Source organism: Anneissia japonica, unplaced genomic scaffold (assembly GCF_011630105.1).
Source record: "Anneissia japonica isolate Jap-2015-1 unplaced genomic scaffold, ASM1163010v1 scaffold287720_len810639_cov167, whole genome shotgun sequence".
NCBI classification, from domain to species: domain Eukaryota; kingdom Metazoa; phylum Echinodermata; class Crinoidea; order Comatulida; family Comatulidae; genus Anneissia; species Anneissia japonica.
In genome coordinates, this window is record NW_022736945.1 from 374,779 (window position 1) to 390,825 (window position 16,047).

A 16,047-nucleotide genomic window follows, 5' to 3' on the forward strand; every position below is an offset into this window, starting at 1 on the left:
TATTTTTATTATGTGCTTACCACCATCACCTGTTGTTAGTGGAGAAATAAATAGCAGAAATTGAGATATGGAATATTTAGTCAGAAGTATAAAGGGTAAGAACACTTTGATGAATTGAATGAATGTATTTATGTTTTTATACAATTCTACTTTTATATTAAATATTCTCAATATGCTTATTTAAAAAATGTTCTTAATATAGCAATTGTGTTTTGCTTTTAATGTAATTCAATTCTCAATGTGTAAATACTTCATTCATCAATTAATCTTCACAGCTTTATTTACGTCAGAGTACTGTAAATAGTTGTGAATTCTTGTGGGTCATAGATGATGTGGTGTGATTCTGGTTTCCTACTAGTTTTATTTTTATTATGTGCTTACCACCATCACCTGTTGTTAGTGGAGAATCAGTTGTATGAAGTGTGCTACTGCTTTCTAATGCATCAGAAGTAAAGCCTTATACAAAAACAAAGAAAACTTTTACAAAAACAACTGAAGAAAACAAAGAAAATAAGACATATTAAGAACAACCGTACATACAAGGAGGAAGAGTCAGACATGGAATCAGGCCAAAGTGTAAAACACATAGAAAACAAAAAATTATTTATTTATATTGTTTTGCTTTTAGCAAGTTTCATGTAAAATGTCTTTGTGTATACAAATAATGAAATTGATGTGAATTTATTGTCATGTGTGTTAATTAAAGTATCGTAACTGGATAACAACATTTTCAGGAATAGTGCAAATGTAGTTGAGATGCAAGGGTTTATTTAGTAATGCGGAAAAAGGAAAAAAGTAAATAGATGTTGTGATTTTTGTGGGCTTCAAAAGATGTGCTCTTTTAAATTTTGTTGCAATAGGTGCTTACCACCATCACCTGTTGTTGGTGGAGAATCAGTTGTAACAAGTGTGCTACTGCTTTCTAATGCATCAGAAGTAAAGCCTTATACAAAAACAAAGAAAACTTTTACAAAAACAACTGAAGAAAACAAATAAAAAAGACATATTAAGAACAAACATAATTGCAAAGAGGAATCAGACACGGAATCCGGGTAAAATGTAAAATATACATTGATGATTAGTGAAATGTACAGTAGTTGAAGATAAAGAAGTTTTAGTCCGCGGTACACAGGAAACCCACAGAATGTTCAGTCTGTCGTATAGAGGGTATCAATTCAGGAATAAAGGGAATGTAGTTGGAGACAAGAGTTTAGTCAATGAGATAGATAATTTGTGAATTCCTGTGGGCTATAGATGATGTGGTGTGATTCTGGTTTACTATTAGTTTTTTTTATTACGTGCTTACCACCATCACCTGTTATTAGTGGAGAATCAGTTGTATGAAGTGTGCTACTGCTACTAAATACATCAGAAGTAAAGCCTTAGGCAAAAATAAAGAGTAAACTTAGACAAAAAACAACAGAAAACAAATTACATAAGAAATGTTAGGAATAATGACAAATATGGGAAGAAGGCAGAGACATAGACGTTGGCTCAAGGGCAAACAAACATAGAAAATGATTAATGTTAATATTACCAAAGTTTATACTGTACATTATTAACATGTGTCAATAATAAATTTTGTCATTGAATGCAAATGTAGGAGAATAACATTGTGCTGAATTGCGTATGGGCGTGGTTTGTGACTATGCAATGTACTTAGTGTATAAGTAACCTTATAATTATAGAAGAGTTGAAAGTGGTCTACTTGTAGGTCAACAATAAGGTAAAAATGATATAATAAAGAATGATGAGGTCAATGAGGGTTAATTATGAGAACAAGTTAGGTCATTAATGACAATAATTGAAACTGTAGGTATATCATACTATGCGATATCACTTGAAAAACTTATACTTTGAAAAACATTATGCTTATAAGGTCAACTGACAGGTCATTCACAGGCCACTAGTGATTAATGAAGTCACAAATTAGTTTATCTAGGTCAAATGTAGTTCAATCCATAGGTGACTTCAGCTTAATTACAGGTTTTACTAAATAGGACACTCAACAGACATTTATTATGAAACCTGATCAAGGTAATTATAGAACAATGTTTTTTCTTGTGAATAAAATGTACAATATTCATGAACTCTAATCAAGAGAAAGACAAATATATACTGTAAACTTTTCTACAGCTTCTTAATACAAAGCCTGAAACAAAATCAATATTATTATACTGTACAAGTAAATATACATACATTATACTGTATTATTACTTCAACTTACCTTAAAATTTGGATACATTCATTTATTACATAGATACATGCTAGTTTTTTAACATATATTGTTAAAATTAATTATCATTAACAAGAGCAGTGTGGTGCATTAAAAAGGTGTGTACATAAAAAGTAAACTATGAAATATAAAGAATAACAGAATACCAAAAAGGCAACAAGGCAGTGAATCCAGACCTGCCAACCATTGGGTCATGAAAATCTGGAGATTTTTTTAAGAATTTAAAAAAATCTGCAGATTTACCAAAAAATCTGGAGGTTCCGGAATTAACCAAAAGAGGATGCAAGATACCAAAAAGCTCACATCACTACAAATCATTGGCCGTTAATGGGCGACATTCGAATTGAAAATGGCCGCTTGTTTATTGCACCGCAAAGCGAGCAGGCGGCGAATACATTGAATAATAACGATCAAATCAATCAAATTATGCATAAATCGGAGTATTTTTGGGGAGCGGGGTGGCCTCTAAAATCGGGTGAAAATTACATTCGATCGGGAGAACTGGAGATTTGTTTAAATATTGGGTGAGTTGGCAGGTCTGTGAATCTTCTACAGTATAGTACTGTACAGAACCACCATAAGCAGTTTTAATTTGCTTACCTTCTATAGTAGTACCAACAGCAGTAACTACAACTGTAATTGTATCTAATACAAATATTGTGCAACATATAACAATTAAATTAAAATAGTGCAAATGTTGAAATGAAAAGCCTTGTCTTTGGCAGTAGAGAGGTTTTGCATTCAAATAGTTTTTGAAAACGTTGAAAGCATGGACCAGTGCAGCTTACAGTAGATGAGCAAACACTGACCTTGCAATTGCAGATTGGACTAACGCAGCATGGCCAAGGGTAGTATGGGCAATCACACTGTGGGCTATCACGGCACAGTCAAGTGCAGTATTGGAAAGAGCAGCGCAAGCTAGCGCAGCATGGACGGGTGCATTCTGCATCATTTTTTTTAAAATTTTATTTAGTCAATCCAATAGTAGTAACACCAACAAAACTACTAGAAAGAATCTAAACTATTAATTTTACAAAGCTCTAATATGTACTGACTTAAAGCCAACTCAGACCACATCGTACAATGCACACCAAAATGATTTAAAGTGGGTTAAATGCAAGTGAAATGAATCATCATGACACTGTGAATAGATCATGATGACCTGAGACCTTAGACTGCGTCCGAGCTGCATTGTACTACAATATCTGAGCTGGCCTCTAAGACATAATTAGAAGCCCATATTGCTAAAGAGCTTACAAATGAGGCATGTTGTGGTGAAATGGTTAAGTTGTCTGCGCATGCCAGTATTGTGTAAATGAGCTAATGGGAGCTCAAAAAATTGCCTAAAAATCCAAATTTTTTTTCACTATAAATCAACAATTTAATGTCTTATTAATCATGTCCCCAAGCATTAGTTTTGAATTGGTCAACCAATCGTTTATTTAATGTTATTTAGATAGTTAATTCTATTAAACAATGTATGCACAAATAACTTTGGAAGGCAATTACTCAAAAGCATGTTTATCTTGACTCGAAGAGTGCTGTACTTTCACTTTCCAATAACTTAGACTTGAAATGTCCAATTTCATTGAATGACCCCTCATATTAAAGATTACATACTCAGGTATCTGAAAATACCAATAACCAAATTTTTGCTACAACTTAGCCATTTTGCCACAACATGCCTCAAATGATACCACAAATGTTGAGAATGATGAAAGTACTTTGCTTGCTAACTTTTTAAGTTTTAATGCAAAATCTCTCTAATCAATCAATATTGTATCAAAATGTATCACAGGAAAAATATGAACACTTAAAAATGAACTATCAGTCAAGAATGGATTGGATTGGTTTGGTGTGAATCACGCCAAGGATAATCCAAGAAAGACCTATTTTCAGTGGGGTCCTCCTTGTGGTGAATTGGGCAGAACACCGGGAGACAATCCTCTACTCTTTTCCGAAAAGTGTACTGCATTCTTTAAGGTGTACATCAGTCATTTTGCAAACAGGACCAACAGCTTAAACATCTCATCTGAAAGATGGTGCGCTTTTGAAACACAAGGGTCCAGCAGTGATAGTAATTGAACTGAGGGCCAAGAGATCACCACAGTTCAGCACACACATAGTGGCTACCACTGACTGAGCTAGCTGCTTAAACAGGAAAATACCTCAAAAATTTAAAATAAAATTTTGAACAGCTCATTTTAAAAGTATTACATTTTTAGTTTCCAACAAGAAACAGATAATAAAAAGTTGTTTTTACCAATTTACAGACATTTTACTACAAAAATCCTAAAATTGATTACCAGCCAATAAGGATCTATGTAAAGGAATACCGGAAAGGTATTAACTGTCCGAAAAATTCAAAATTTTTAATTTGAAGTTAATAACTTGCTTTGAATATACACATCTTTTTACCTCATGACTGATAGTACATCTTTAAAATCTACAAACATTTTTAACAGTTCCACAAAACTATAACAAGTTGTTAATCAACAGTATAAGCTATATACTACATAGACTTTAGACTTCTACTACATTTAGAAAATGTGAGAAATACAACGTTAAAAGTGCAGAAATAGAACAGATTATGAAAGACAATTATGAAGAAGAATTGCCAATGTTAAAAAACTAATACAAAATGTGCAACCACCCCATAGAATAATGTGCAATATGATATTCTACTATGTTAATTTTTTACAAAGATGCTATATTTTACTGACCTTGCGTTGCAGCATGATCTATAAAGAAAAAATAGTTTGATAGTGTCAATATTTTGCAACAGGTTAAGATGCTTTTTAACTTCATGATTATTTAGTATTATAAGAATGACTTTATAATTCTGAAAAGCATGAATCTATTATTACAGAAATATATTAAATAGTATATAATAATAATTATTAATATTTATAACTAAGTGCATATCAGAACTATAACATTAGGCCTAGGCATTGAAGTACAAATACAAAATATAAATTGAAACCAAAAATTAAAATCCATCTGATTTGAACTGCAATTTAAGATTAAACTTACAACAATTACTTGCGCCACGTAATTAATGTGTAATGTGTAGGAAAAAAACAAACCACACAAATATCTAATGTTTGTACCCTTGGATTAGTCTCTTCTGAATAAACAGCATAATGCTTTTTCTCCATTGATTAAAACTTAAAAGCATTATCTTAAGCTCTGTCTTGATTATTACATTTTCTCGGACAAAAAACTGTTGTATGCCTATAAATAGTCATGATGTGCCTATATATGGTCATAATGTGCCTATATATGGCTATAATGTGATGTCATATTTAGATATGTTATATGTCACATAAAATTTGATAGTCTGGACAATAGGCGTATTTGACTGGTTCATTTCGTTGAGCATGATTTTTCGTTGAGTATTACTTTCATTTGACTGGTTCATTGAAAACGAAAATTAACGTAACCAGAATGCGTTAATCAGCGTTAAGTTATGCACGTGACCAAAAAAAAATATGGCCAATTGGTCAGTTTAGCAACAATATCATTTAGATTAAATTTCAGAAAATAAAAATTACAATATTTAGTCACATTGAAGTCAAAAAATAATTGTAGGCTAACAGAATTCAAAAACTGAATGAAACCATTTTTTTACGAAAAACCCATACTGCCACAATCAGTTTTCTATTCGACTGGTCGTCTTCGTTAAGTAGGATTTTACCACTGCGTAGGCGGGCGTGTTTTAACAAAGAACGATGTGTCAAATACGGCCAATAACTTAAACTTATGTTTAATAAAAACATTTTGCAGTGCTTATCCTATCCATTTGGAATACAGTAATATAAAATTAACAATTTCAATGGTATTTTAATCATTACAGCAATGCACCAGCCAGCATTACACTTGCAGTTGATAAGAGGGGATTATAATAAAATATAGAAATTGTATTCAAATCATTACATTTATCGTACATCTGTTGATGACCTCGAGTTGAACCCACAGGATCAATTATTTGTTGATGATGAATGACAAACTTAGTAATTAAGCCCTATAGATTACCTACATGTATATATAACTCATAACTTGTACTGTATATATACAGTACATTCTTTTAATGTATGATATATATTACAATTCAGCAATTAAATCCACATCTAAAATTACATGGCTTGCTAACTTGCATATTGTAGACACTTTGTAAAAGGTCCTAGAAAAAGTCTTAAAAAAATAACAAAAACCTTGTTGTTTATGTTTTTATCAGAATGTCCCTTTGTTTTTGAAGCATTCCTTGTTAATATTTTCCTTCTATTTTCAAAAAATGACAATAATGTATATTTTAGTAAATTTTCAAGACTTAAAGAATGTATTATAAAATTTAATTTCGAATGTGTGTATTATTATTGATGTCAAACTTTTTAACAAAACAAAATGTCCACTGCCTCCAAAAAATTTACAATAGAGGAAGCTAAGAAAGGGACTTATTAATGGAGGGTCCTGACCACATTAAGGTTGTGGCTGATTTACAGCATTTAATAAATGTGCTAGCACTACTAGTTGACTGGAAATGACACTCTCAAAATTTAATTTGAATGTTTCAATCTTTGACATGCATATTTCTTTCGTTAATGTTAGGGCCCAGTGCAGCTGACCCCTGGAAATCTAAGCCTGACTATGGTCACTTGTTTGTACTATTAGGCAAACACTTTCCCCATGTTGTCTCCCCCCTCTCTCTATCTCTCTAACCAATGGGTGCATGGTAAGTTTGAATGCTAATGCACTAGCTGCAAAATTATGTAACGCCACCTCTGTGTGTGTTACCTCATTGACTGTCCTAATGTCTAAGATTGTCAAAAAGTGCCCAGAGCAGTAAGCACTATATACAGAATCAATAATATTATCATCAACCTAATATTTACCCATAGGACTATAATTCAGGCCTTAAAGAAATGTGAATTAGTATTTAAATTTAATCCATAATTACAAAGTGTCAAATAAAGAACATAATTAAAACAAACCACATTTTGCAATTAATTATTTTATAAAGGTAATTAAATTGCTATCATTAAAGGGTACTGTATATTTCTACAAGCGAAACTTTATTACCTGTTCAATTATTATAGCGCTATTAAGTGTAAGTCAATACTGTATAGTTTACTGTAGTTTGCAGCACGTGAAGAGATATTAGAATTTTAACAATCTTTGTATGTCGGTGGTACGCTGACCTACAACAGCCCGCCTTTCCATTTACTTTGATCTTTTTATCTCAAGTTTCAATCAATAATATTATCTCAGCAATCACAAGTGGATTTAATAAATGAAAATGATTAATAAAATATAATATCCAAAGTTCATCTTCTGAATGGTAAGTTTACTGACTAGTCAATGAGGGTATACCCCTGAACCAAACCTTATACAGTTACAGTTGTTATCAATCTATTTTTTGTAATATTGTATATTATACAACATGATCATTTTACTGTACTATATATATTTGTGAACACAATTTTGTAGTTCACTTAATATTCAATAAAATGGTATATTACTATTTTTTTCTCTATTTTTACTATTTATTTTAGAACGTCATATTCTCTTTATATTACAGAAATTGTTTTCATTTTTGACAATGTTCAAATAAAGAACGAAACGTAGAATCAATTATGGCCTCACGTCTGTCATTTTTTGGAGTTGTCATACTCATATTCAGTAATTGTTTTGTCCAATACATACCGACTCCTCCTGTAAGAAGTAGGAGCATAGCCAACAGCCAATGCGTCTCCATTATTCTCCGCAGTGTATTTGACTTCGAAATTAAATCTATAAAAACAAAATAAATAGAGAAGGAGTCATAAAGCAATTGAGGCTATTAGTTGCCGTCTTTTCAATGATTGATTTACATACATTTGTCTTTTCTTTGTCATGGTGACATAAATGCCAATATATGTTTCACTCGGTTTAGCTTTCTCGTTCTTTCTCCTGTTCATTAAAATGTCCAGACATATTTATAACAATGCACGGAATATTGCTACAGATGGAGACGACAATTTGAAACTGGTTCATTTAGAGCAGACTAGTAAAAACGTACAATATCAATTGCACATACTTCTTGAGTTTAGGCCAAGTAAAGAAAAAAAGTAGTTCCTTGTCCTAATACTTAGAAAAAAGGGGAATGAGGGCACTTTTCCTTTTTCTTTTACTCCAAGATGGCAAATCCAAGATGGTCGATGGGAAACAGCTACTATCTCACTTTGACCAAGTAAAAACATTGAAAACAAATAAAAGAAGCACTAGACATGATTCATACCATATGTATCTGAAACCACGAACGATCGAGAAAGGAACTTTACTGATGTGATTTTCATACATTGTTAAAATAAAGGAAATAAAAGGGGGAAAAAAACAAGTTGGTGAGGCTGAGAAAATGAATGCGCGAATGGACAAGAAACTAGTAATTTTTTTTATTTGGCCTTAAATATGTTATCCAGCAGATTGCAGACATTTTTCATTAGTGAAGTATGTAACTATATTTTTTATTAGTTGTCTTCTACTTGACATTGTAGTCAAAGTAATTCAATTCCAATTATTTATCAAACACTAGACAATTTACTTAATTCCATGATATTCAGATAAAATTGTACAAAAGAAGCTTTCATGGAAATATTTAAATTAACATTCCAGAATGCAATTATAATTTATTTTACAAATTTATTAATTATATATTTATTTTCATTTATTTAATTTTACCTATAAAAAAGATGAAAATGTACTTGAATAAAATATTTTTCATTTATCTTCATAATCATAAAGTATTTTAGTATCATAGATTATGGAAACCATGATAAAATGAAAATCCTGAATTTTAAATAAATAATAATCATTATCTTGATTATAATTATCATCATCATCAACCTTAAATTTCATGATATTACCTGTTACCAGATATTCCTTTTTATACAGTACAGTTGTAAAATTTCGCACCTCTCCTTACAGCAAACTATCTGCAAAGAAAATGAAAAAAAAAACCAAAAAACATTAATGGAAAACTATTAAACCAATCACATAGATTTAAAGCAGCTTAGCGAGCTAAACTTGTGCTGGCCACTGTGTGTGTACTGAACCATGGAGATCTCTTGGCTCTCCAGTTGAATTCTAATTGCTGTTCTTTTGTGGAGGGCTCAAATGCAAGTTTTAACAGCACACTGTCTTTCGGATGAGTCATTTACACAGTTGGTTCTGTGTGCAATATTACTAGGTGCATGTTAGAGAATACACTCCTGGGGTCAGATTTATCAAACTAAAAATCAGCTTAAATTCATTCTTAAGTCCATTTTTTTGCTTAAGTCAAATTTATCAATACCGTTTAGCTTAAAAATTGCTTAAAATTATGAAGTCAATTGTACGGAAGCGCCATCTAAAATGACTTTTAAGTGAAGATTTTGCTAAGATGGTTTAATAAATCAGCTTACGGACATCTTTTTTGACTTAAGACATTTGCTGAGCTGAGATTGATAAATCTCGGGCCAGGTGTACTGCTCAATCACAACCAGAAGGACCCAATCACAACCTGGACCCCACTTTTGTGGGTTATCCTTGGTGTTTACACTGAATTCCATCCAATTCATTCTATCAGAGTTTTTATTTAATAATCCAATAAATTGTAAACTTCCAACACTTAATTATAATTATACTGTTAAAAACATTGGTGACATACAAAACATTTGGTTATAGATAGCTATTATTTAATTTACAATTAACGACAATGGAAAATCAATATAATCAATGGGACTTGTTTCACGTTAAACATGAGTTCACACAGACACTGAAGATGTAACAATAGAATTGTGCGTGAACATAATCTATTGTAAATTTAAAATACATTACACATATTGTAGCAGTAGACTTCTGCTAAGGGACACTAATCTCCAACAACTCATTATTTCACACTTACTCCCACAACATGAGAAATTCATAACACTTTAGTTATTAGAATAGCAACAAAAGCCTTGAACTCATGAAAAGAAGTTTAACAAATTTATCTTCTATTTTATTCAAATCGTCATGAATACTAAAAAATATACAATTTATTGTACATTTAATTTTGGTGTTGGAGAGCAATTGGCACAAGGGTTGAAGTTCAGACTTGAGATGTCAGTTGACTTGAGATCAGTTGACTTGAGGTCAGTTTTTCAAATCCCTTGTGCATTTTACTTGCACCCTTGGGCAACTTAGGGTAGGTTGTTGCTTATTTTCCAGGAGTATAACAGACGTTCCAACCCCTAGACCTAACAAATGGGAGAATTTGTAGGTGAAGGGCGCCCCTATTCCCATCAATTAGTGAAAAGCACCCTCAACGTCGAAATGTTCTGATAGCATTATATCTTTCGAGGAGTCGAGTCATAAACGTAATTTATAAGATACCTATGGTTTTTTATTCATGTGGCCTAATAATTAATTTCATCTATATTCCATGCGAATCTCATGTTCTTTTTAACGGCTGCACGTTAAAATTTTGTGGTTGTACTGTAAGTACAACATACCTAGGCCTACCTAGTCCTAGTTTTTGAAATTCAGGAAACGAACAAATTCGGGAGATAGCGTGTGAATTCGAGACTCCTGATCGAGTCGGGAGGGTTGGAACCATTGGTATAAATAGGTAAATAGTAGGATGTTGTGGCATTGGTTCCTCAAGGACTGCCTTTAGCCCCTGTGTGAACCATCACTGCTCACCAGGCACTTTTTTTCTTCAGAAAATGACAGTTCCTTAAGCTAATATTTTCAACAGCACCCTCACAACTTGAAATTACATAATAATGGTAAATAAATATTATACCAATGATATTGCCCTATTAAACAGAATCAACAATATTCTGTCATGCTCAATTAATTAATAATATGCAGGGGCGGATCCAGAGAAAATTCTGGGTAAGGGCCAAGCGAATTGTGGTGTTTGAGAATTTTGTTCAGAACTGCTTGACCATAGACACTGGTACCTCTACATGGTCAGTCAAATAAAATATTATTAGCTGTTTTGGAGTTCCGTGCTCCACTCGTTCTCATTTCTTTTCTTCTCTCTTTTCTTTTTCTCCCTATTCCCTGCAGGGGTTTAGCCAGGAAAACGAAGTAGGCCGTCCAAAATGGAAGCCAGTAGGTGTGGCCCTGAGCCGTTATGCGAGACATGCTCACTTGACAAAGCCTCTTCCCAAGCATAAAGAAAAAAATTGAAAATTATGTTCTTTAGAGGGAATTTAAAGGTGTTTAAATGTTGGAATTCTGTCTTCAAAGGAATAGTGTTCAGCTAGCTTTCTCAAAGATATTTCAGTTATAGACATACACCTAGATTGCGCAGAGCTATTGTTACTCACATGTTTCTAGGCTATGCAGATGCATCTTCATCTCTCGCCTTAGTCTAGTGTAAATTCTACTCTAATCGAGAGATAGGCCTAGACCTACTGTATTTTGTTGACTTAAAAATTTAACAACAAATCTTCTTTACGGTATTTCATGAATTAATGTAAGTATAACCAGTGAGTTATGAACACCAACATAATATTGTGTAGGGGAACCGAATCTCAAGTATTGTATTTGCAGAGCCAAGTGCATGCATTGTGGGCGACTCAGAACCGTCCATTTTCCAGTGGGGTATAAATGTTTTTGTAACACGACGCATGTTGTACGTGAACTTTCGACCGGGTAGGCAATGGTTAAGCCTTACATTTTTGGGAATCCCCACCGAATATTGGTATGAAAACAACATACATTCAATCAACAAAGATTATTTTTATCAAATGTAAATATGATTTAGCTTTATGTAACATTCGATAGATTTGAAGAATATAAAGAATAGACCAGGTCCAATTAGGCTAGGCCGAAATGATCAGCCAAAGCTGTCACGGTGAAAGTTGGCCGGATGGCTCACTAGCTAAGCCTGTGATCCCCTGTGACCCTCCCCCACCCATTTGCCTCTGATATGTACTGTTTCTAATACAGATGTAATGATATGACAGTTCCTTTAATGCTACTTACTGTTATTCTAGCAAAAATAAGAAAACATAATGGCTGTAATTAACGGTCACTGACACCCTCATCTCAACAGTGAAGTGCACTGACAATGAAACAAGAGAACAAGGAAGTAAAAACTGAAAAGCACTCCTGTTTATTTGCACCAGTCCTACTCGGAATCAAGTTATTTAATTTTCTCACCGACCATTACTTTCTATACCTAGCACAACATAACCTGGCTTTCAATTCATCTTTCTCTAGGTTGCCATATCTTTGCCTCTATATTTTTAAGTCTAAGTACGCCTGTGGCAAGGCAAATGTGTAACTGTTAGTTTGCTTGATTCACCTAGGGAGGGATCCGGGAATACGCTAAAGTGAAGATGGATGGTGACCCTTAGAGAATTTACATTCCGTTGTGCTAGGCTGACTGTCATGACTTTCAAACATTTATTAATCTATTTTATTTTTTTGTGAAGTGCATAGAACCTTATAGCATTATGTATTATTATGACTATATTTAAGTTACAGTGTCATAGGAACTTATTATTACAAAACATAATATCGTACAACATTGAATAGAAGCCCAAGAGGCTTAATCTCCAGAAGAAGTCCATCTCGAATCATCTCTAAGCTCGAATTGAATTACCCCTCATTAGTTTGCAAAAGTAGCCTCGAAAAGAAGCCCATGGGCTTCTTTTTGAGATAGTACAATATGTACACAGTATAAGTTTCAAAGAAACAAAATAAACTAAAAACGTGCTTGGTTCCAAACTGTTTGAATGCATAACTATACTCATGCTATACTGTAATACCAACAGTTTACAATTTTCTATTAATTATTTCACCAATTGTCTTTCTGTGTCAAATACTGAGTGAAAGTGTGCTTAACTTTATTCTGTACTTATGATAGGCATAAAAAACATTCTGAACTCTCATTTTTATAGCAATTAAACAATTTTTTGATGTAGCTAAAAAAAATAAATCTGTTTTTAGACAAAGAATAGAAAATTAACTTTAGTTTCAGCTACAGACTAGTTCCATTATTCAAACGAACAATAACATTTTATATCTTATATGTTGACAAAATTATCAATTTTACATAATGTATGCTTGATTCAGAGATGTAATGATTAATACGAATACATAATGTCTCTCCATGTCTACTGGATATGACTTGCTTTGATTTATTTACCATAAAAAAAAAATTAAAATAGGCTCCTAAATATGAGCATGAGTGTACTGCAGAAACAGGTCAAAACTACTCTTTTAGGACAGGGTGCTATCAGCCAATAGGGAGCTTTCGATTTGTGCGACGACGCAACGCTAGAACGGAATCACTCATGCGTGACCGTCCTACTTGGCATCCTACGGTCTCAGCATACGTAGATTTGGCCAAATTGCGTTCCAGAATCTGCTCGACGAGGTGACCATAACGTTCTCGCTTGCGCAGATGACTTTTAGTGACGTCATTACGTTCTACATCCTACCGTCATCGTGCAATCAGAAGCTCCTATTGGTTATCTGCATTAATTGGTGTGCTTCTTGTCAAATGAAATGAACCTACATGAACCTTAAACACATTCCATTTTATATAGGAATTTCACTTCCACAGCATAGAGTATCTGCACAGGCAAGTGTACAGTAGTATACACAAAAACACGTAAACACAACCAAGAACAACCGACTCAAAAGTTATGTTAAAAACAAATTAGTTTTAAAATGAATTTAAACATTAGTTTTAAAATATATATTTATCTGACAAACCAAAATCTGATAGTGTATACTAGGGATGGAGATTTTTGTCAAATAATTCAAGTTCCTACAGAAATAACACCTTTGAGATTTCTGGAAAGCACCAAAACCACCACATCTACTCCTCTACACCATTTTAAATACCATTCTGATGACAATTCATAACAGACTCCCTATTAAACTGAAAAAAAAAACATCAGGAAAATAACTGATGCAGACAAGTAAGCAGCATCAGTAACTACAAGCTATCCCTTATTATAATTTTTCCTACATTTATTATGCTAAAGGTTTAAAGTTCAATATCGCTATGGTTTACAAAAGGGACTGACTGCTATAATTATACTAATATTTGTGATTCCCTTGGAAGGGAATTCAGGCATGAAAGAATGTGTGTAAAGTAACTTGTATTTTTTTAGTCTACTTCCTTGTCAAGATTTGCCTTACTTTTTTGGTAATTATGTATTCACAACTAAAGTATATCCACAAGAAATCAATAACAATGGTAGAACTTGCTGCAGAAAATCAATATTTATTTTTTACATACGATTTTGTTACTTTTTAATTACCATTTTTTTTAAATCAATGACTTAAACACAATTTATAGTGTATTTAAAAAGTAGGAATAAAAGATAGATATCAAACAATTCACTTTATACAACAAAGTTCCCTATGATATGTGAAGTAGCATTAATGGTTGTTTTCTAGGACAGGTAGCACAAGTGGTGATACTACTACTATTGTTTTTCATAAACTTTATAAAGTTAGTACTGTATATAATGTATTATTTATTGCATATCTGCAGCTCATCATCATGATTTATGTGCTTTATTTATGTAGATAAACCATTAAGGTGTGGTACATTTAATTAAGTATTTCCTGATGTTAATTTGCCTTTTTATTTTCCCTTTAGTTAACTTTATTCATGTTCAGGGAATGACTACCTTCTTTTTACAAATTGTGTTTAACATGTATTGAGTTAGTTCATCACACTTTTTTTTTTGTGATGTTTAGATTTTGTTAGTTTAAATGATTTGTAGTTTTACAGTTTTACTGTGGATGCACCATTAATGTGATGTAGCTGCTGTTAAAAAAGTATTTTTTCCAATTAAATACCATTAAACAGTGACAGATACTATTATTATTCAGAAAATTCTAAAAATAAATATTGAACTGCAAATAACAAAGTTATTCCATAACTGCTAATTTTCCAGACCTTCGGCCTGCAATTTGACCCATACAGGAGTCATTTTTATAGCCTTTATCTTCAGAAATGAGAAGAAAGCCACCCATATCAAAAGCCACCCAACAATGGATCATAGCATTGTAAGGTGGGATCCACAATGTGATAATTGTCTTGATGTTGGTCTCTTCACCATGTAGGTTCCAATCTTGGTAATCTTTGCTGCAAATTTTGATTGTATCGGCTGTGGGCTAGGTACTTTACCCCATGCTTTACCTATGGTAATTATTCGAATGTATCTGTTTTTTTAATGGCAAACTTTATAATTGAAGTAATAAATGAATGATGGGAATAATAATAAAAATAATAAATAATAATCATCATGTTTTGATATTTTCTATTTTTGAATTTTATTGCAGTCCGAATTTAATCCTCTGTACTTTTTCTTGTGCAATATCGTAATTATTCTAATGTTTCTTTTTTTTTTATTGAAGAACTTAATAATTGAATTAATAATGAATGATAGCAATAATAACTAAAATAATAAATAATTATCGAATTTTTTATATGTGTACTATTTCTGAATATTTTTATTTTCCAGGCCTTTTTGCCATATTGGTACTTTCAAAGTTTTTTTTTTCTTGTTAATATAAAACAATTTAGTTCTTACCACAATGTTATAATCGGCAATTCTTATTTAAACCTTTGCATTGTTTGTATTTGCATGTTTGTGAAATAAAAAAAATATATACCATGAGGATGGAAAAAAAAGGTTTCCTCTCTTCACCCAGTCCATGTGGGTGGTCCCCAGTAGGTTGAAACACCATGCACTGATTTCTGATGTCCCCAGTAGGTTGAAACACCATGCACTGATTTCTGATGCAATATTTTGTTGTTTTATACTGAC

The 16,047-nt window shown here is 32.5% G+C and overlaps 1 protein-coding gene across 1 annotated transcript in view; it reads right to left on the reverse strand.

The window, feature by feature from the left end:
• The window catches only part of LOC117117004, an 89,188-nt gene that overhangs the window by 57,807 nt on the left and 15,334 nt on the right, over positions 1-16,047 (reverse strand). The window contains exons 3-6 of the mRNA XM_033261174.1: positions 9,139-9,207; positions 7,940-8,026; positions 4,960-4,977; positions 869-943 (exon numbers count right to left, since the gene is read on the reverse strand). Coding sequence (XP_033117065.1) covers positions 869-943; positions 4,960-4,977; positions 7,940-7,991 — 145 coding nt within the window. The 5' untranslated portion in view covers positions 7,992-8,026; positions 9,139-9,207. The remainder of the gene's footprint in view (positions 1-868; positions 944-4,959; positions 4,978-7,939; positions 8,027-9,138; positions 9,208-16,047) is intronic.